The sequence below is a fragment of the Myxine glutinosa genome, chromosome 2 (assembly GCF_964187855.1).
Source record: "Myxine glutinosa chromosome 2, kmMyxGlut1.1, whole genome shotgun sequence".
Classification (NCBI taxonomy): Eukaryota; Metazoa; Chordata; class Myxini; order Myxiniformes; family Myxinidae; genus Myxine; species Myxine glutinosa.
The window spans coordinates 86,550,003-86,573,101 of NC_136262.1; the positions used below are offsets into that span (position 1 = coordinate 86,550,003).

At 43.8% G+C, this 23,099-nt stretch overlaps 1 protein-coding gene across 13 annotated transcripts in view; it reads left to right on the plus strand.

The window, feature by feature from the left end:
• The window catches only part of LOC137422340 (tight junction protein ZO-1), a 633,827-nt gene that overhangs the window by 406,622 nt on the left and 204,106 nt on the right, over positions 1 to 23,099 (plus strand). For 11 of the 13 annotated variants that reach the window (XM_078771176.1, XM_078771169.1, XM_078771173.1 and 8 more), the window contains 3 exons: positions 5,246 to 5,354; positions 5,736 to 5,768; positions 7,551 to 7,770. In XM_078771176.1, coding sequence (XP_078627302.1) covers positions 5,246 to 5,354; positions 5,736 to 5,768; positions 7,551 to 7,770 — 362 coding nt within the window. The remainder of the gene's footprint in view (positions 1 to 5,245; positions 5,355 to 5,735; positions 5,769 to 7,550; positions 7,771 to 23,099) is intronic. The other 2 variants (XM_078771172.1, XM_078771179.1) reach the window with 1 other exon arrangement.

The window sequence follows — 23,099 nt, forward strand, 5'->3', positions numbered from 1 at the left end:
ATTAAAGGAACGTGACATGGAGCTTCAGCAAGAAATCAAATTCAAGGAGCTGGAGTTAATGAGAGAACGGGGAGAGGCACCACCCTTGCTGACGGGGTCGACACCTAACCTGAAAACCTGGGATGTGGGCAGACATGTGAGGCTGGTTCCACCGTTCAGTGAAAAAGAAGTCGCGAAATTTTTCCCACACTTTGAGAAAGTGGCTCGACAATTAAACTGGCCGGAGGAGGCCTGGACCATACTCGTGCAAAGTGTGCTGGTGGGGAAAGCTCAGGAAATTTATTCGGCGCTACCAATGGACCAATGTGCAGATTATGAGGTACTGAAGAAGCACATCCTCAAGGCCTATGAGTTGGTTCCGGAAGCTTACAGGCAAAAATTCAGGAATGCCAGGAAGAGGGAGAGTGAGACCCATGTGGAGTTTGCCAGAGTGAAAGAAAACATGTTTGATCGGTGGTGTGAGTCAAAAGGAGTCGGGAAAGACTTCGAGACATTGCGGGACTTGATCCTGGTGGAGGAATTCCAGCAGTGTGTCCACGAGGACATCAAAGTGTACCTGCAGGAAAAGAAGGTACCAAAGTTGTGGGACGCAGCCACCATGGCAGATGATTATGCCTTAACCCACCGAATAGGGGTCCACGAACCTAACTCCTCGCCTAGATCTCCGCAGGGGAGGTGGGGAACAGCAGGTGCGGAGAACGACCATACATGGCGGCGGCCTCGAGATGATTATGGGGACAACTATGATACCCCACCGGTTCGAAATCAGAGGGATGCGGGCCCAAGACAAACTTATAGTTCGGGGGGCCCGAGGCAGACCCCGAGTTTTTCCTCCGGGCCTACTTGCGCGTTTTGCAAGAAACCTGGACACTTGATGTCCAGTTGTTACCTCATGAAAAGGGACAACCCAGAGCGGAGTCCGACTATTACAACTCCGAATGCGATGGCTAGCGTAAGAAATCGCCATCAAAAGGGTTACCAACCATTTATTTCAGAGGGGTTTGTGTCACTGGATGGAGCCTCGACTAACCGGAGACCGGTTAGGATATTGAGGGACACAGGGGCCCATCAATCTTTAATGCTTGAAGGCATTTTGCCATGGTCCGAGGAGACGGCAACGGGGGATAGTGTTCGTTTACAGGGGATCGGGGGCGGTGTTAGTGCTCCCCTTCAGGTCATCCAGTTGGAGTCCGATTTGGTGTCAGGACCGGTCACCGTCGGTTTACAAGCCACGCTTCCTGTAGAGGGTGTATCTGTGGTTATCGGGAATGATTTGGCCGGGGGTCAAGTTTATGGTAACCTGAGGGTTGGTAAAGAGCCCAGCAGGGAAAATAACATCACACCAGCTCGGGATGGCGACCAAAGTGCCAAGTTATTTGTAGGGGGACTGAACTTCAAAACAGAGGAAGAAGTTCTGACCTCTGTCTTCAACAGATATGGGCCGCTGGTGGAAGTGCGGTTGGTAAGAGACTGGGAAACGCAACAGTCAAGAGGGTTCGGCTTTGTCACGTTTGCCAGCACAAAAGACGCCAGAGAGGCAGAGAAGAATTGGAATGGCAAGGATTTGGAGGGTCGGACCATAACAGTAGGGAAGGCATTTCGTAGGCGTCGAGAGGTCTACAGGAGAGGACAACTGGGCGGTAGTTTTGGTAGTGGCCGAGAAGGAGACCGCTATTCATGGGACTACAGGGACCAGTGGTCCCACCCTAATTATTAGGGAAGTTCTGAGAAGTAGAAGCACTGAAGGCGGCGGAGCCGCCGAGCCAAGATTCCTACACGAATTAACCGTGAACGCCGTTCCTAAAGGCATCCATGTAGTGAATACTCGGCTTGGCCTCCCGGAAAAAGTGCTATCGAGTTGCTTAACTTTGGATCTTTGATCAACCCCTTAACCTTCATTCCCAAGAAACTGACGGTCAAAGTCAGAGGGTCATGAGATGGAGTTTGATTTGGCAGGGACAATGTCGTTGTTGGTACTTAGTCCAGAGGGAGTAATCTGGAGGGGTTGTGGTGAAATTTTGGTTGCTTTATTTTTAAGTGATAACTGTGCCCGGGGGGAACGGATAATGTGGGGGGGGGTTGAGTTATCTGGTTTGTTTCTCCAAATTGGCCGGCAAAGAAAGTTTTCGCTGGGTTCAAACTTTCTTTCTTGAAGGGGGGGAGTGTTACATATTTATGTGAATGTATGTGAATTACCATTCAGGTCTTTGCTTATCCGTGTGTAGTATATTAAGTTGTTGTGTAGTTGTTGTGGTTGGAGGGTCAGGAGCCCTTCTGAGGGAGTGGCCGGAAACGGAAGTGACCGGAAACGGAAGAGAAAAAGACACGAGGAAAAAAGGACGAGTATTATTCTTCCTCGCCCCGCTCCGACAAAAGGTGGGATCGACCTTGCGCTGCTTGGAAAAGCGGCGTTCCGATCCGAAGCCTGTCTGGCGAGAGGAATTACCGGGACTTGTACCTGCCCGGTGGAGACGGCAAGTTGACGTGGGGCCGTGCATCGACCCCGCGCCTGGCCTCGTTCGCGGCACCGTCCAAACAGACGCGTGCGGGTCGCACGTTGGGGCCTAACCCGCCTTGCAAGCGGCGTGGGGTTTGGCTTGCTTTACCGTATCCGCCTCGCGTGGCCACGAGGGGCTGCAGCCACGGTGCCTGGTACGATACCTGCCCGGTGGAAACACGTCCACCCGGGGTTCGTTCTACCGCCCGAGTGCGGTGACGGCGACCATCATCTTGGTCAGGAGGGGCCCAGAGACATTGTGCGGGACCGAGACCAAAAGGGTGTCGTGAGTACTCACCGGGACACACGTATATAAGATGGCCATCTTACTCATAGGAAAGTGCTTGTGAATTGGGAATTGTTGATGGTTGTATATGGTTGATTGCTCGGGGAAAATCTCCGTGGTTGTGTCATTGCAATTGTATGGTCATTCCCATTGAAATATATCCTTGAACGTCAGTTGTCTCTGGGGTGAAATTCATATGGATTGCGTGGCGAAAGCGCATATTTAATACAGCTTTCTGGCGAAGTTCCTCTCACGGTCCGGGGGTCACCGAGACCAGGTATTCACCGAGGGGACCACGTAACACCAGGAAGAGGAACGACAGACGCGCTCTTTATTGTGAGGCAGTTGCAGGATTGAGTACATGGAGAAGAGGAAGAAGTTGCTTATTGGGTTTGTTGATCTGGAGAAAGCATTCGATGGGGTTCCACGTGAAGTATTGACATGGGCATTGACGAAGTTAGGAGTGGAGGAATGGTTGATCAGAGTAGTGATGGCAATGTACAAAAGAGCGCGCATAGCTGCAAGGACGAAGGACGGGAACAGTGGTGAGTTTGAGGTGAAGGTGGGAGTGCATCAGGGGTCGGTACTAAGTCCACTACTATTTGTAGCTGTGATGGAGGTGCTGGCTCAGAACGTAAAGGAGGGTTTACCGTGGGAGTTGTTGTATGCAGATGATCTGGTGTTGATTGCAGAAAGTATGGATGGGCTGAAGGAAAAGATGAACAAGTGGAAGGAATGTATGGAGACAAAAGGTCTAAAGGTGAATATCGGAAAAACGAAAGTGATGGCAAGTGGTAAAGCATGTGGTGAGGTGGAAAGAACTGGGAAGTGGGCGTGTGCTGTGTGCAGGAAGGGTGTCGGAGTGAACTCCATTCAATGTACAATGTGCACAGAGTGGGTTCATCAAAAATGTAGTGGTCTGAGGGGGTCATTAACCAGTGTGGCAACTACATTCAAGTGTAAGGTGTGCACAGAGGGAGCTGCAGATGGAGGAAATGTTGAGTTGGATCTTGGAGACGGCGTGAAGCTGGAAGGTGTGAAAACATTTTGCTACCGAGGAGACATGCTGAATGGAGAAGGTGGATCAGACTCGGCAGCGGTTGCTAGAGTGAGATGTGCATGAAAGAGTTTCGGGAACTGAGTGGCATGCTGACGAGGAGGGGAGTGTCGTTGAAGCTGAAGGGAAAGGTGTATGCTGCATGTGTGAGAAGTGTTATGATTTATGGGAGCGTGACATGGGTAATGAACGTAGAGCAGCAACGAAGGCTGGAAAGGGTGGAAATGTGAATGGTTCGGTGGATGTGTGGAGTATCGTTGAGAGAGAGGAAGACAAATGATGAATTGCGAAAGATGATGGGAATAGAGCCTGTGATTGATGTTGTGAAGAGAAACAGGTTGAGATGGTTTGGTCATGTGTTGAGGAAGGATGAAAGTGACTGGTTGAGAAGAGTGATGGAAATGAATGTAGAAGGAAGTAGAGGACGGGGAAAACCGAGAACTACTTGGCTCAAGGTGGTGGAAGAAGAAATGCGGGCAAGGGGGTTAACAAGGGGAAATGCAGAAAATAGGGCAAAATGGAGAAGATTGTCATGGGCCCCGCAAGGCGAACCCCAGCTCTAGCAGGGAAAATGGCCTTAAAATGCCTGTTGTTGTTGTGTTGTCTTGTCACACACCTAACCGGTCCACTTCGTTTCTTCCGAATCCATCCATAAATTTTGAGATATCGTGCTTACAGGCAGACAGACAAATAAACAGACAGATATACAACCATAGGTTAAAACATAACCTCGGTCCACCTTAGCTGGTGGAGGGTAATAAGGTATAGCTGCTTCTATGAGATCACCTGGACATTTACTGGAGTTGTATTTAATGCTTCATGGTGCAGTTTTCATTCACGGTTATTATGTTAAAATTCCTAATCAAATCTAATTTTACTTCGTTTTTGAAAGATTACTTCTGCTGACTGTTTAATGAGACGTTTGGACGTCAAAATGAGTCAAAATGAGCTCTTAACAGTCAAATAAGACTTGTGTGCTGAGAAATAATCGTTTTCCCAAGGTGCTGATGATGTAATCCAACACTTCGGCCACCAGCGTATGTTCGAGTGATGCGAGGGTGATGAACTCTCCACCAACTGCTGTGCGTCAGCAGCCTGTGATTATCCTGTCCGCTTGTTCTTCGACTGTGCATCTGTTATCCTACTCACTGCTTTCTCATTATGTGGTCTTGATTTGTGCTTGTGGTTTCACTGCTGTCAAATGTAGATTAATCCAAGTGCATTCGTTGTCCTTGTGATGCCCAGATGATCTCTGGCCTTGCATTCAGGAGTTTCGCGATCAGAAAGATCTATGAGAACCACAGCTCCAAATTATTCGAACTTTTAGACAACTTGTCGACAGAGCCTTACAGCTAGACTTTGGAATAAAAGCTAGGATCTCATACCTATTCCTCTGTCTTTACAGGTGAACAATGTGGATTTTCAGAACATTGTGCGTGAGGAAGCTGTACTCTTCCTGCTGGAAATTACACGTGGAGAGGAGGTGTGCATTTTGGCACAACGGAATAAGGATGGTGAGCAGAATGGACAGGGTATTGAGGCTTTTAGTGCCACATTTCATGAATGCAATTGCTATTCCAATCATTGGATTAATTAGATGTGATTTCCCTCAGTTTATAACAAAGGCAATTCCTTGATTTTTAAATCTTGAACAAACTAGAGAGACTTATCCAAATAAAATATTTCTCACTACTTTATGACATTGAATAATTGGTTAAAACATATGAACTAGACCTCAACAACCCAAATTTTTTTCCCCAAAACCAACAAAATTCTAATTTTTTCAAGTAAAATGAAACATGCAGACAAAAGCACCAATGTGCGCCACGTGCTTGAAATACTGGGCCCGTGGTGGAAGTAGAGAGTGTTACGTGGATGCTGCATTGTGTTGCCAGGTAACAAGGCTGCATGCCAAGGGGATTTGGGAGGTAAGTACAGAAAAACAACACCTGTTGAATGAACATCGGAAGAGCATGGCCAACAGGTGGTGGAACTCCATTTAAATTAAGTCGATCGAGCATCTTAGGCTTGCAAAAAAAAGTTGCTTATTTTGTTCATACGGATATGGAAATGAATAATTGTAGTCTTCTTCCATTTTCGTATGCAGCAAATGACTGCGGTTGGCATCATTTGCTGGAGGGTGCAGCTGCACTGCTGATGCAGTGTCCTTTGTAGGTTAGAGAAGGAATTTGGAACTTGCCCAGGGTGGCAGTGATAGCTCGCCTACTCTTTGTGAAGGACGCCACGGGATCTTTAACGATCACCAACTAAAGCTGGCAAACGGACGCCCACTTGAATCTCCGTTCATGGGACGGCACACACATTAATGTCTCGCCCTGCATGCGAAACACCAGGATGGCAGTTTATAGCTGAGCCAGGATTCAAACCCAGGCTGGACAGCTCAGAGGCGATTGTGCATACCTCTAGGCTATCCTGCATAATCTTTACTAAAATTCCTGGGCCAGTGTTTGTGTGTGTTTTTGTGTATGTGTGTTTGTCACACTACTCCTACAGTTCTGGGCCGATTACATCCAGACTTGCTTCATAGGATCAGCATGACCCCAATTAGTGCATAGGGGTGTTTTTATCTTTGCTGGTGGTGTACGGGGGGAGAGGGGGAGGGGGACGCAAATTCGCTATGTAAATGTGTATCGTGTAGCGCCACTCCAGGTGGGAGAGGGTATTACAAGTCCCACCCATCACAGTACAGTATTCTCATCCCCACATTTTCCAGTGCAGTGAGGTGTTTTGAATTACACAGTGAGAAGTATTTTTGAGAGGTATTTTGATTTACATGTTTGAATAAGGATAATAACAACCCCCCTGTCCGCTCCCTTAGGGAGCGGGTCCTTCTAGTTGTAATAGAAGATATATATGCACGGGCCCAGATTTCAGCAGAAACTTTATTTGCATGAAATGCACTGTTTTGTGGCGTTCTCTGCCCTGGAACCACCAGAGCAATAGTTTCTCAACTTGCCATTGTCATACTTACTCAAGAACCGATTGCCATGCAGAGTGAGGTATGGAAGGTTCTTGGTATAAGCATGATGCCAAACTATGACAATTAAACCACAGGTAAAGCTTCGATCATTTTCATTTCATTTAAACACAGTTAGGCTATACAACAATCCATATTCGTTTGGTTTCCATAACACAAATAGCTGTGCAGATAACACCAAATCATTAACTTGTTTGTAATATGTGAATTTTTTTTATCACAATCAAAGCATCCATTTTGTCGTAATTGTGTAAGGCTTCCATCTTCCATGTCATTCTGTCAGGGTCTTTCTCCTGACATTAACCACCTCTTCCCTCCCCTCATTTTCTGCTTTCTGCAATGAGTACAAAGTTATCATTTGCTTTTTGGAAGAGATAAGTGTTGGGTTGAAGGTGCATGACATGCAAACATCAAGTTAACTTTTGTTTCTGACCTGGCCATGAATAATTTTGCCAGGGTTATGGCAACCAAACGAATTTTCTTTCATACCTCTTGCTTCGAAAGAAATTGAAGTGGGAAGATGAGTGATTTCTTTGTCTAACATAATTTTGAAGCACAATGTCGAGATCACCACAGTGTTTTTAATGACACTCTGTTTTTAATTGTGTTAATGAAAAACTGGGGTGCGAGGCGGTGCATAATTAACAATGTTTGGGTTTGCTTCTTTGGTTGACTTGGCAGGTTTGACCACCTATCTTCGTTTGTCTTCCAGTGTACCGCCGCGTGGTAGAGTCAGACGTAGGTGACTCCTTCTACATCCGTACGCACTTCCTGTATGAGAAGGAAACGCCATATGGCCTGAGCTTTGTGCGAGGCGAGATCTTTCGAGTGGTTGATACCCTATACAACGGCAAGCTAGGCTCTTGGCTTGCTATTCGTATCGGTCGCAACCACCAGGAGGTGGAGCGCGGGATAATTCCCAACCGCAGCCGGTGGGTTTTTAATCTTTGCTTCCTTTTTATACGCAATGTTTATCGATTGGATGGTGTTTTTACGACAGCTTTGTTTGTGGTCGAACAAATTGTCACACGCATTGATAGGTTGTGTTTTATAGCTTCAACTCAATGTTCTAGTTCAGCGTTAATTTCCAGTCTCAATGTTCTGCCAGACTTTAACTATAATTTCTACTTTGTACAATGTATCTTGTTCATGTGATAATTAATTTTTCACAGTCTTAAGCTGAAGTAAACAAAACAAACACTAAAATGCTCCTCGAATGATGACATGATCTCTAACCCTCATTTCTAAAGCACGGTGCACATCACCAAGTCCGAGCTGTAAAGTCCAGACCAAAACTGTCAAAATGTATTTATTGGGCCCAACCTGCACACATACAGGCCATGGAATTTTAGAAGTGCCCCATCTGCATGACTATGAGATGGTATGGATTTCCAAGACAAAGTATAAGACTATTTATGGAAAGCATCAATGGTAGAAACTACATGCTGCCATCTTTGTCGTGTCCTCAAGATCGGACAACACGGTGCATATATTGCATAGTGTGATGTGATTAATGAGCAAGATTTTGGAATCTCATGAAGGTACCTTTCGTATGTGGACAGAAAGCTTTAATGAAGTGTTGAGTTAAAGCATGCGGTTTTGATCCTGTATAAGCCCTGACAGATAGTGAAAGCTTGAAAGACCTTTTAAGATGTCGTACATCAGCTGAATTCATGTTCCGAAGTATGTTATCAGCTCAGACTGGGTGATGTGTGCCGGCCTTTAACTCTTCTTTCAGGCAGCAGACGAAGCCAACATAGCAGTATGTGCGATGAGACTTCATGTATCAATAATGAATGCATTTTGTTACATTTTTAATCGAAGATTGAAACCAGATGCCATGGATTATAATATGCATCTATCTTGTTCAATTTGTGCACTGTCATTCCTGTCTTATTCGGGAATAATACTTTCAGATTGACAAGTACAGTAATTTAAAATGAGGCAACATGCCCCTGGCTGAAAATGGTTGGGTAAGATTGCCCCCTGTCTCGTCCCTCTGCCCCTACCCCCTACCCCCCACCTCCCATTTACCTCTTCAGTCCTGGTTATATGTTCAGTATCCTGAGTGTCTGTCTGCACCAGACAGCTCTCTGACTAACAGTATAAGCCAGCAATTTAAAATGGAAAGAAGAAAGGGCAATAAGAGATTGCCGACCGTCACCAGGATGTGTGTGGTTTTGTCTTTTGGTTCCTCGGGGTCTTTTGGGTCATCAGGGTCTTCAGTCCTCAGGTCTATGTGTAATTAATACACGTACTCACGTTCTTTGCGGACGAACAGCCAAACAAACAGACCCAAATGCAATCCCTTTCCTCTGGCGAGGGTCACTAGAAAGCATCTCAAAATACAATGTTCTTCTGCATAAGCTTTGTACTCAAACTAAACTTGACAAAAACAAACAAGAAAAAATAATTTTACATTTTATTCATTAATGTTCTTCATATTCTCATAATAAGGGTTTATTGAAAATTTGATGACAAAAGCTCAAATAGTAAAAAGGTTATGGCCTGGACACACACTGAAGCTAAATGGTAAATAAATAAACACAAAAGTATTTAAAATATAACCCTGCTGTCTCACACAGTGCAGATGCTGATAAGGCCTTTACCGACTTACTATGACTTTTGCCCTTTGACATTTTGACCCAATTAATTAATCATTCTTCTCCATATTCTCATTGTAAAGGTTTGTTGAAAATTTGATTTCCAAATCTCAAAAGTAAGAAAAACAAAAAATAAATATAAATACTTCGTACAAAAACTACTTAAATCCAGAATCACTGCTCACCTCCACTTATTTGCTTCTCTTTTTCCACACCTGTGGAATCAACTTCCACATTCTTTTCAATCTCATTCTTTCATCCAGGTCTTCAAGACAACTGTTCACCACCATCTCAGATCGTCCCATATCAAAAACCATGATATGTTCTACCCTAGTTAAACCCCTCCCTTCTCCGCTCTCCCACCACCTCACCCCAATCCATCCTTCTTCCAAATTTCTAGTTTTCCCTTCTGAGAGGGTTCACGCAGCCCTTGAAACACCTTGAAATTCCTGGAAAATCAAAATGCATTTTCAAGTACTGGAAAGTCCAAAAGAAAACTTGTCCAAGTCCTTGAAACACCTGAAAAATCGAGAAAATTGCACAAATATGAATAACCTGCCTTGCCCCAGTCGAAATTGTTAATTCCAGCCGAGAAGAGAACACAAGAGATTGTTAACAATTTTAACCTCCCCCAGGGATTTACTATTAAAGTTTGCCAAAATTGTTTCTCAGTCCGGGCTCGGACGCACACGAATCTAATCCTAATTCATATGTGGCAAGTTGGGTTGATCGGAATCGAAAGCGAGTTATTTATTTATTTGGCGTGAAAGTCAAACCTGTTGTGCATTAGGATGTCAGCCCACCTTTCTCTGGCAAGGGGGTATTCTGCCCCCACCTCAATTTATCTGTGTATATGAAATGAAAACTATATATGCAGTATTTAACAAACTTGCAAAAAGACAATAACAAAATGAACAACTCTCAACACCCCTTCATGCACTAAAAAAAAAAAAATGCACAAATGCACCCTTCATGCACTAAAGGCAACTATAATGCTTTTGTAATTTAAACTTTAAAATGGCAAAATGAGAACAGAAGCTAGTGACAATTAGCTGATTTCCCCCATTCGACTGGCACAAGATTGCTCAATACGGACTTCAAGTTTACAGATACATTTATTCCTCTGATGCCATGGAGCTGTGGTGGGTTGGGGGTTACCGGAAGGCGCGTGCATCCGAGAGAAGATGGGGAGGATCAGAGGGCTGAGTTAGCAGAGGGAAATAGGAAGAGGTGGTAAAAATAGAGTGGCCACAAACTTGTCTGCAATGCGAGAGCAACAGGCTTCGTGTTACGGCCTCTTCACAGTAGATTGGAATAAAGTTGTGAAAGTAATACAATATGAGGGTTAGCACAAAACAGCAATATATATATATATATATATATATATATATGTACGTATATATATATATATATATATGTATGTGTGTGTATATATATATATATATATATATATATATATATATATATATATATATATATGTATGTATGTGTGTGTATATATATATATATACAGTATATATATATATATATATATATATATATATATATATATATATATATATATATATATATATAGTTATATATATATATAGTTATATATATATATAGTTATATATATATATATATATATATATATATATATATATATATATATATGTATATATATATATATATATATATATATATATATATATATATATATATATATATATATATATATATATATATATATATAGTTATATATATATATATAGTTATATATATATATATAGTTATATATATATATATAGTTATATATATATATATAGTTATATATATATAGTTATATATATATAGTTATATAGTTATATATTTATATAGTTATATAGTTATATATATATATAGTTATATAGTTATATAGTTATATATATAGTTATATAGTTATATACAGTGGAACCTTGACTTACGAGTGCACCAACTTACGAGTTTTCCGAGATACGAGCCGTCGCTCGGGCGGTTTATTGCTTTGAGATGCGAGCCGAGATCCGAGTTACGAGCTTACGCCACCCGCCACCAGGTGGGTTCCGGTCACGTGGTTATCTTGCCGTGCAAGTACAGTATCTCTGCCGTATATCGCTGCTGTTTTGTTTTCGCATTTTGGTTATTTTGGAGCTTACGCCACCCCCCACCAGGTGGGTTCCGGTCACGTGGTTATCTTGCCGTGCAAGTACAGTATCTCTGCCGTATATCGCTGCTGTTTTGTTTTCGCATTTTGGTTATTTTGGAGCTTACGCCCCCCCCCCCCACCAGGTGGGTTCCGGTCACGTGGTTATCTTGCCGTGCAAGTACAGTATCTCTGCCGTATATCGCTGCTGTTTTGTTTTCGCATTTTGGTTATTTTGGAGCTTACGCCACCCCCCACCAGGTGGGTTCCGGTCACGTGGTTATCTTGCCGTGCAAGCATTTCTGCCGTATATCGCTGCTGTTTTGTTTTCGCATTTTGGTTATTTTGGAAAATTTCTTAGTTTTTAACCACGGGTCCTAAGAAATTGAGTGCCAAGGGCAGTACTGAGAAGAAGAAGAGGATGATGTGCTTGGATATAAAACACGCAATCGTCGAAAAACATGAGCGAGGTGTGCGTGTTGTCGACTTGGTGAGGCGGATGTGAAGGCAGCTGAAGATTTTATTATAACTTTTGCCGAACTGATAGAAGCCGAACGATACATCCCCCAGCAAATCTTCAACTGTGACGAGACAGGGCTCTTCTGGAAAAAGATGCCGAGGAGGACGTATATAACGGCAGAGGAGAAGAGCATGCCAGGCCACAACTTGTTCAGAGTGCCGGCGATAGCTCGCCTTCTCTTTGTGGAAAACACTGTGAGATCCTTAACATCCAACAACTAATGGGACGCAAACGGGGCGCCAAGTTTAGCGGTACACACATTGATGAATCACCCTGCCTGTGATTCACCCATGACAGGTTATAGCTGGGTCGGGATTCAAACCCAGGCTGGACAGTTTAGACTTTAGAGTCAAGTGTGCGTACCTCCAGTCCAGGCCATCCTGCCAACTTGTATGCTGCATACAGGTGAAATATAAAGCGCGAGATATTTTTATATATACTGTATATTAAAAAAAAAATTGGTGTGGTTTTTGGCGGGCTGGAACGGATTAATAGCATTTCAATGCATTTTAATGGGGAAATTTGATTTGAGAAACGAGCAAATTGAGTTACGAGCTCGGTCACAGAACGAATTAAACTCGTAAGTCAAGGTTCCACTGTATATAGTTATATAGTTATATATATAGTTATATAGTTATATATATAGTTATATAGTTATATATATAGTTATATAGTTATATATATAGTTATATAGTTATATATATAGTTATATAGTTATATATATAGTTATATAGTTATATATATAGTTATATAGTTATAAATATATAGTTATATAGTTATATATATAGTTATATAGTTATATATATAGTTATATAGTTATATATATAGTTATATAGTTATATATATAGTTATATAGTTATATATATAGTTATATAGTTATATATATAATTATATAGTTATATATATAGTTATATAGTTATATATATATAGTTATATAGTTATATACAGTGAAACCTTGACTTACGAGTGCACCAACTTACGAGTTTTCCGAGATACGAGCCGTCGCTCGGGCGGTTTTTTTTTTTTTTTTTTTTTTTTTTTTTTTTTTTGTATACAAGATCGAGGCTCGTGAAAGAGCGAACATTAATCACACAGAAAGACAAACCGACACATAAAACATATAACATAGGGAGCGGTAGACAAGATGGGGGGAGAGGGGGAAGGACACAAACACAACATTTGAGAGCAGGGACCGAGAGACATGGAGACATCGAGAGATCTGAGAGAGGGCGAGGGCTTTGGGGGGGGGGGGGCATGGGAAGGGGGCGGTGGGAGAGGTATAAAACATATGGACACTGCCAGGACTTCCAGGAAAGAAGTTGGAATTTCAAACAAGGTGGATCTGGGGTGAATTAGCGGGGGTAGAAAAGATCAAGGTTTTGGATGGGGGAAGATAAGAGATGGTGGTGAACAGCTGTTTTAAAGACCTGGAGGGAGGAGTGGGATTGAAGGGAGTGAGGTAGTTTGTTCCAGAGGCGGGAGAAAAGAGGAATGAAAGAGTGAAGGTGAGCGGAGAGCCGAGATTTCGGCAGTTTAACCATCAGAGGGTTGCTGGCAGATCTTGTGCGACCTGTAGGAATATTTGGGGGACAGAGCACAGAGAGAGCTGGGGGTGCAAGGCCGGAGAGGAGTCGGTAGAAGACAGAAAGACCACCTACCTGCCTGCGGTGAGTGAGTGAAAGGCCCTCAGAGATAGCTTCATCGCGGGAGATTCCAATAATTCTGAAAGCTTTGGTTTCAACAGCGTGAAGCCGAGCTAGGTGTGAGGCAGGAGCACCGGCCCATAGGGGAGAACAGTATTCCATTGAGCTGCGGATGAAAGCCTTGTATGTGGTGAGGAGCTCAGGTGTGCCGAGGAAGGACTTCGCACGACGGAGGATGCCCAGTCGGCGACTGGCTTTGGAGGCCAGCTTGGAAATGTGGTTTTCCCAAGAAAGATCATGGCAGATAGTGAGACCCAAAATCTTGAGCGACAGAACTTCTTGGAGAGGATTGTTGAGAAAGTAGATGGGAGGGTTGTCCAGTCGATCTTTTCGGAGAGACATAGTAAGAGTGTGAGATTTGTCAGGATTGAAAGACATGTTCCACTTGTTTGACCAGTCTGTGATTTTGTCCAGGTCTTCAGAGAGTGAGGAGGCAGCAGACTGCCGATCTGAGGGAAGAGGAATGGAGCGGCAGAGAGTGGAGTCATCAGCAAAGAGATAGAGAGGATTTTCGAGAGAGTCAGAGAGATCATTGATGAAGACCAGAAAAAGCACGGGGCCCAGAACACTGCCTTGGGGAACTCCAGCCTGAACAGGAAGAGGAGATGAGAGAAACCCATTCAGGGCCACACGTTGACGACGACTAGAGAGGAAGTCCGCCAGCCATGCGTGGAGATTTCCATGGATACCAAAGGAGGAGAGTTTGGTGAGCAGAGCGGGGTGCCAGACCGTGTCGAAGGCACGTGATATGTCGAGGGAGACAGCTCTAATTTCCTGTTTGGCATTGAGGACCTCCATCCATTGTTGAGACAGCAGAAGCAGCATGTCCAGAGTAGAGTGACCTGGTCTGAAACCAAATTGATGATCAGAGATCAAGCCATTGGAGAAGAGGAAAGATTTCATATCAGAAGCAATGATGGATTCCATGACTTTGCTGATAATTGGGAGAAGGCTGATTGGTCTGTAGTTGCTAGGATCTGTTTTTGCACCTTTTTTGTGCAAAGCGGTGATGTTGGCTGATTTCCAAGCAGATGGCAGTTGACCTTGAGCAAAAGAGAGGGTGAAGAGAACAGAGAGAGGGTGAGATAGAGCAGCAGAGCAGGATTTTAGGACCCGTGGGCTGATGCCGTCGGGTCCAGTTGCAGAATCAGAGTCGAGGGTTGACAGAAACTTTTCCACCTTGTCAGGAGGAAAGGACACGGAGTCCAGGAGCAGCAGGGTACGACTGGGTATGGTGGGTACAGAGAGGGATGGGTTTGGGACACAAGATTTAGAGGCAAACACAGAGTTGAGGCATTCAGCTTTTTCACGTGCGGAGTCAGCTGTGTAGCCGTTTGAGGTAAGGGAGGGGATGGAGGGGGAACAAACACCAGAAACGGATTTGACCAGACGCCACCAGGATTTGGAAGAGGGAGACAGATAAGAGAGTTCGGTCTTGAGAACGGAGAGATATTGTTTCCTGGCTCTCCTGAGGGTGGACACACACTTGTTTCGGGCTTTGTGAAAGGAAATGAGATTTCCTTCCGTTGGATTTGCTTTCCAGGAGACGAAGGCAAGTTGTTTCTGGGCAACAGCCTCACCACAAGATTCCGTGTACCATGGACGGGAGGAAGGGTATGACAACTGAAGACGAGATGGGATAAATCTGTGCATGAGAGAGAGCAATTTACTTTGGAAGAATTCCCAGGATGAGTTGATGTCAGAGGTGGTAGAGATGGGAGACCAGTCCAGATGATTGATGGCTGCTTGAAGACCGTGCCAGTTGGCCTGAGTGAAATGCCAGACTCGTCGACGCTGAGCAGGCTCCCTGAGGATGGTCAGAGAGATGTCCACTTTAACAAGGACATGATCAGATGATCCGATCGGAGCAGAAGAAGAGCAGCAGACATTTTCAGGGAAGTTAGTCATAACCAAGTCCAGAAGAGAAGATGTTCCGTTGACTGAGATCCGGGTCGGGAAATTGACAGATTGTGTCAGTCCCAGTGAGTCGCAGAAGTCCTTTGCTGAGGAGCCATGGCTGGTGAGAGAGGTACCCACACCCAGCCAACTGGCATGATGACAGTTGAAATCACCACATATGAGGAAGAGAGAGTTGGGATGAGTAGATAGAAGTTGGTCCATATCATCAGACAGCGAGATGTAGATGGAGTCATCACTGTTTGGTGGACGGTACAACACACATATGAACAAGAGGTGGGAGCGAAGGGGAAGCCGTAGCCAGAGGTATTCCTGGGGGTGAGGTGGAGAGAGTGCAGTGCAGGGCGAGTGAGGAAGAGAGTTTTTGATAAAGATAGCAACCCCGCCTCCAGGACGAGGCTCAGGTCTATCATACCGGAGGAGGGAGTAGCCCGGGAGAGATACTATGGAATCAGAGACATCATAAAGGAGGAAAGTTTCTGTTAAGCAGATCACGTCTGGTTTGACAGAAGCAACCTGTATGGAGAGATCAGTTAAGTTTGAACGAAGGCCCCGGATGTTTGAGGTCCATACCGTTAATGAAGAGGAAGGGGGAGCATCAGATACAGAACAGGGGGGAGGAGGGGTAGGGTAAGATGTGGAAGAGGTGGAAGAGGTAGGGAGAGCTGTTGAAGGTGTGTCAGAGATTTCAGAATAGCTCGGAGAAAGGGAAGGATGGGGCGGACAAAAGGTTTGATGGTGATTGGGTGAGCCACAATGAGGTGTTATTTGAGGAGGGGGAAGAGCGAGGCAGAAGGTTGGGGGAGATGGAGGTGAGAGTTTGAAGGGGGAAGAAGCGGGGAGGACGCTTTGAGGAGGGGGAGTGAGAGGGGGGAAATTGAGAAGCAATGAGGGTGGGGAGATTTGAAGGGGAGGGGTGAGGGGGGAGTTTGGGAGGGAAGGGACAAGGCGAGGGATTTGAAAGGGATGGGATATGGGGGAGATTTGGAGGGGAGGGGTGAGGCAGGAGTCTAGGAGGGGAGGGGCGAGGGGGCATCTTGGCGGGGAGGGGTGAGGGGGTAGTTTAGGAGGGAGGGGGCAAGGGGGGAGATTTGAAAGGGATGGGTGATGGGGAAGATTTGGAGGGGAGGGGTGATGGGGAAGATTTGGAGGGGAGGGGTTATGGGGAAGATTTGGAGGGGAGGGGTGAGATTGGATTTTTGAAAGTGTACGATTTATGGGAAACGAACATTTATTGCAAAATGAGTTTCTTGTGACCTTCGAGTTAAAAATACGTTTAAGGACGCTGGATGGAGGATGGAGTGCAGGAGAGTTTAGGGAATGTAGAAAAAAGGCACTATAGGAGATGGATTTTTTTTTTGGGATGAATTGATTTGGTGAGCAAGTCGAAAGCAGCCTTTTAAAGAAGAAGAAGAAAAAGGTGTTATAAAATATGACGGAATACATAACTTGAGGGGAAAGTGTAAACATTGAAGGTTAATGAGTGAAAACTATCTGGGGAAATGGGGGAGAAACACGTGGTCGAAGAACGAACGAACGAATAAGAATGAATAAACGAATGAGAACAGAGAAAGAAATGTTTTTTTTTTTTTTTTTTTTTTTTTTTTTTTGAGTTGAGATTTACACAAGGAAGTAGGCTATGGGTGAAAAGACTGGGAATACAGAGAACGAAAGTTATTGGATCACAAACGACGGACCACTGAGAGAAAAACAAAGCCTCAAGGTTGTACAGTGCACACTGTACAAGGCCTCAAGACACGACACGGCAAACAGACGATCAATTTATGAAAGATAAACACCGAGAAACAACCAAAGTTGCACACAATAACTTCACACACCGAAAGATAAATACAGTTTCGACAAAATACAATTGTGAACAGACTTAACTTCGAAGCTTTTGCTTTGTGATGCGAGCCGAGATCTGAGTTACGAGCTTACGCCACCCGCCACTAGGTGGCCCAACGAGCGTTCAGGTCACGTGGTTATCTTGCCGTGCAAGCATCTCTGCCGTATATCGCTGCTGCTTTGTTTTCGCATTTTGGTTATTTTGGAAAATTTCTTAGTTTTAACCATGGGTCCTAAGAAATTGAGTGCCAAGGGCAGTGCTGAGAAGAAGAAGAGGATGATGTGCTTGGATATAAAACACGCAATCGTCGAAAAACATGAGCGAGGTGTGCGTGTTGTCGACTTGGCGAGGCAGTACGATCGTAGTACTTCTACGATATGTACGATTTTGAAGCAGAAGGAGTCGATAAAGGCTATAACGCCAGCCAAGGGCGTTAAGATTATTTCAAAGCTCCGGACCTCTGTCCATGAAGAGATGGAGAAGTTGTTGTTTGTGTGGTTGACGGAGAAGCAGCTCGCAGGAGATACCGTGACCGAGAGCATCATCTGTGAGAAGGCACGAGACATTTACGGGGATTTGGTGCAGCAGACGGCAGGAACATCAACGGACGAGGCATCGGAAGAGTCATTCAAAGCCAGTCGGGGATGGTTTGATAATTTTAAGAAGAGGACCGGCATTCACTACGTCGTCAGGCATGGTGAGGCAGCAAGCTCGGATGTGAAGGCAGCTGAAGATTTTATTATAACTTTTGCCGAACTGATAGAAGCGGAAGGATACATCCCCCAGCAAATCTTCAACTGTGACGAGACAGGGCTCTTCTGGAAAAAGATGCCGAGGAGGACGTATATAACGGCAGAGGAGAACAGCATGCCAGGCCACAACTTGTTCAGAGTGCCGGCGATAGCTCGCCTTCTCTTTGTGGAAGACACGGTGAGATTTTTTTTGTTTGTTTTTTTGTATACAAGATCGAGGCTCGTGAAAGAGCTAACATTAATCACACAAAAAGACAAACCGACACACAAAACACAAAAAACAAGGGGAGCGGCAGACAAGATGGGGAGAGAGGGGGAAGGACACAAACACAACATTTGAGAGCAGGGACATCGGGAGGACTTGGGGGGGAGGTGGGAGAGGAATAAAACATATGAACACTGCAATGACTGGGGTGAATTACCGGGGGTAGAAAATATCAAGGTTTTCGATGGGTCATTGATGAGGTCATTTCGATGAGGTCATTGATGAAGACCAGAAATAGCACAGGGCCCAGAACACTACCAGAACACTACACAGATCCTCATTTCGATGAGGTCATTGATGAAGACCAGAAATAGCACAGGGCCCAGAACACTACCAGAACACTACACAGATCCTTAACATCCAACAACTAATGGGACGCAAACGGGGCGCCCAGTTTAGCGGTACACACATTGATGAATCACCCTGCCTGTGATTCACCCATGACAGGTTATAGCTGGGTCGGGATTCAAACCCAGCCTGGACAGTTTAGAGTCAAGTGTGCGTACCTCCAGTCCAGGCCATCCTGCCAACTTGTATGCTGCATACAGGTGAAATATAAAGCGCGAGATATTTATATATATATATTTCAAAAAAAATTGGTGTGGTTTTTGGGGGGCTGGAACGGATTAATAGCATTTCAATTCATTTTAATGGGGAAATTTAATTTGAGAAACGAGCAAATTGAATTACGAGCTCGGTCACAGAACGAATTAAACTCGTAAGTCAAGGTTTCACTGTATATAGTTATATAGTTATATATATAGTTATATATATATATAGTTATATAGTTATATATATATATATAGTTATATAGTTATTTATATAGTTATATATATAGTTATATATGGAGTGCAGAGTGAGGACTTTGAAGTGAAAGTGGGTGTTCACCAGAGGTCAGTCTTAAGCCCAATCATGTTTATCATGGTTCTTGAGGCCATATCGCAGGAACTTAGAGGAGACTTACCTTAGGAGATCCTATAGGCTGATGACGTAGTGCTGATAGCCAAGAGTGTGGAAGAGGTAATGACGTAGTGCTGATAGCCAAGAGTGTGGAAGAGGTAATGACGTAGTGCTGATAGCCAAGAGTGTGGAAGAGGTAATGGGTAAATATACAATATGGAGGCCATAGGATTGAAAGTGAATACAAAAAAAACAAAAGCACTGATTAGTTGGGTGGGAATTGCAAGAATTAGAAGTGGTTGGAGGACGTTTAGTTCATTGTTATCCCTATTGAAATCAACGGGGATTTCTCTCCAACTAAAGGGAAACCTTTATGCAGGTTGCGTTTGAAGGGCGATGTTGTGTGGCAGTGAAACCTGGTCGATCAAAAAGGAGGCTGAACGGAGGTGTTAACGAAATGAAATGAGAATGGTAAGATGGTAAAATGGATGTGTAATGTGACACTGAAATGCGAAACCAAATGTGGAATTACGAGATAGGTTAGGTATAGAGAGTATTAGTGAGGTTATGTGTCCGGGTAGTTGAGGTGGTTCGGACGTGTGGAAAAGATGGGTGAGGGCAGCTGTGTGAAGAGGTGTATAAATATGAATGTGAATGGAAGGAGAGCTGGAAACATAGAGGCCGTCCGAGGAAAACATGGAATGAGTTGGTGAGAGATGATCTCAGAGTTAAAGGACTAACAAGAGGGCTAGCAATGGATCGTGCAGCCTGGAAAGCAGCCAATAGGTGAATCACGGCTTACGAGTGAAGTCACGAAAAATGGAACACTTATGTAAAAATCAGCAGTGGAAAATTTTCTACCTTTAAACAGTTTGTCTGTTGCTTTATTTTAGAGTATGAGGGTCCACGTGTACAAAAATAATGATTAGAAGATAACGGCTTGCCTTGCTTTTAAAATGGAGGCTTGTGAATTAGACAATTCAATATCTTATGTCACGTCCGTCACACTGATAAGATCATGTGCCTAGCAATGTTTACCTCTAATTAATATTATTTTCTTGGCATTTGAAGATGCAGAGGGGTGAAAACTATCAGAAAAAAATGCTAAGTGTAAGTCTGTAATGGAAAAATGTAACATTGGTTTGCTGGTGTTGCCATATTGTGTCCCTCTACCACAATCTACCATGAAAAGTTTTCCTCTGGCAAATTTTAGGGGTCATGAGTACAAAATACTCTCAAAATCTATTGTATGCCTCATGTCTTTATACGATATACCCCTCTTAGTTCACCAAGTACAGTGTATTTTAACATTAAAGGCAATATCACCTCAGTGTGATGGACGTGACATAAGCGACAATGTATGGAAATAATTAAGATACTTGTTACTTTTCCATAATAAATGATAGTTTGCCATGACAGAAATTCTTTACATGATACCAGTCTTTCTAAAATCTATGAAAGCTGAGAACAAATAACAGAAGCACATCAAACGTGTCAGTTGTAAACTGTGACAACCTGACAACATGAAATTACATCAAGGTAAGTGAAAATATATTTTTGACACTCAACAAGGATAGTGTATCAACAATAAATGGCTATTTTCCACATTACTTGCATTATGCACCACCATGTCAAGCCAATTACAGGCCTATGTATCAAAGACATGAAAGATAAGTGAGCATGACCAGGAGGAATAATTTGCAACTTTGTGCTGAAAACTCAACAGACAGTGTGATAAACTCCTGATTTGGAGCAAGTCTGTTAGATGGTAGGCACAATCCTGTAGCAGTTCATTTCCTTTCCAAATTCAGTTTTGATCCTGTTGAGGGCTGGGACTTCCAGTGGGTCAACTCCAGTGAGGTCTAGCGGGCCACAGAAAATTGCAAATGGGTGGACACAATCTATGTCATCATTTATTGGCCACTGGAAGACTGTATTCTCATTTCTGGTGTTTTGCGAACAAGACCGTTTGTCATTTCTGGTACTTATGTGACGGATGTGACACTTCAGGGGACGGAATTATTATTTTCCCCTTCTACAAATTAACATGAAGGCACAAATTAATCATTTGATGTTTGAGAATAGCTAATGGTTGAAGCTGTCTCAGGCATATTTTTTCATATTTTTGTAACTCTTACTTTTTGAATAAATTAGAGTGTGATGGACGTGACATAAGGGGACGGAAATTTTTTGATGATTTTCTCATACAAAATTTTTTATGATGTGATATGTTTATTGAATTTTACTTATAGACTTCAACAGAGAATGGTATCTACAACAGAAAAATGCAAAAGATATAGTTATTCTGTTACCATTTGTAAAGGAGTAGAGTGATAATTAGTACCACTCAAATTGAGCTCACTTTGAAAATAGCGCCATCTTCCCATCTCAATTACTCCGCAATTAAGAGGGGTAGAACGATATTTTTTTCACTGAAATAAACCTTAGCATTTAAATTTTACATAAAAAAATAAGGAGACACCTCAAAACCTTCCTGCTAATAATAGTTGATCAAAGAAATGTCATAGTCTAACTACTTTACATTTTAATGCCAAAAATACCCCCTTTTTTGGCCTTTAACCTGTCACGCAAGAACCAAAAATTGTTATATTGCACTGAAGTTGTCTCTGCAGGTAGAGGAGACCCCATTTCACATCATACAAGTGTAAAATAGTGGATATTCTATTTGTAATAAGAAAATATCAAGCCCTGTATTGAGAAAAATGAAAGTGTTCCATTTTTCGTGACTTCACTTTTACACATGCAAGCATGGAAACGGCCGTAAAATGATGATGATCATGATTAAAAAGGATAGACATGGACATATGGAGAGGAGACGAGAGGAGAGTTGGCGAGAGAGAGAGAGGGGAGTGGAGGAAGAAGAGTGGTAAGAGGGGAGTGGAGGAAGAAGAGGGGTAAGAGGGGAGTGGGGCAGGGGTTGGTGGGGGAGAGATAGGGAGTGGGGGAGAGATAGGGAGTGGGGGAGAGATAGGGAGTGGGGGAGAGATAGGGAGTGGGGGAGAGATAGGGAGTGGGGGAGAGATAGGGAGTGGGGGAGAGATAGGGAGTGGGGGAGAGAGAGATTGGGGGAGAGATAGGGAGTGGGGGAGAGATAGGGAGTGGGGTAGAGAGAGATTGGGGGAGAGATAGGGAGTGGGGGAGAGATAGGGAGTGGGGGAGAGATAGGGAGTAGGGTAGTGACAGGGAGTGGGGTAGAGATAGGGAGTGGGGTAGAGATAGGGAGTGGGGTAGAGATAGGGAGTGGGGTAGAGATAGGGAGTGGGGTAGAGATGGGAGGGAGAGAGAGGTGGGTGATACTTGTGCTCGCTTTTCCTGTCACTTGGGATGGACACTCTTCCTAATGTACAATATGTTTGAATATCCGTATATTTCCAATCTGTAATCGTTAATTGGTTCCATCAAACATTCAGCTTTGGCTCTTCAATGATTTTATGACCTGTACATAAACATCCTACCACTCCAAGAGCTGCGTAATTAGCACTTCACCCCACACTGTGTGTGTGTGTGTGTGTGTGTGTGTGTGTGTGTGTGTGTGTGTGTGTGTGTGTGTGTGTGTGTGTGTGTGTGTGTGTGTGTGTGTGTGTGAGTGCG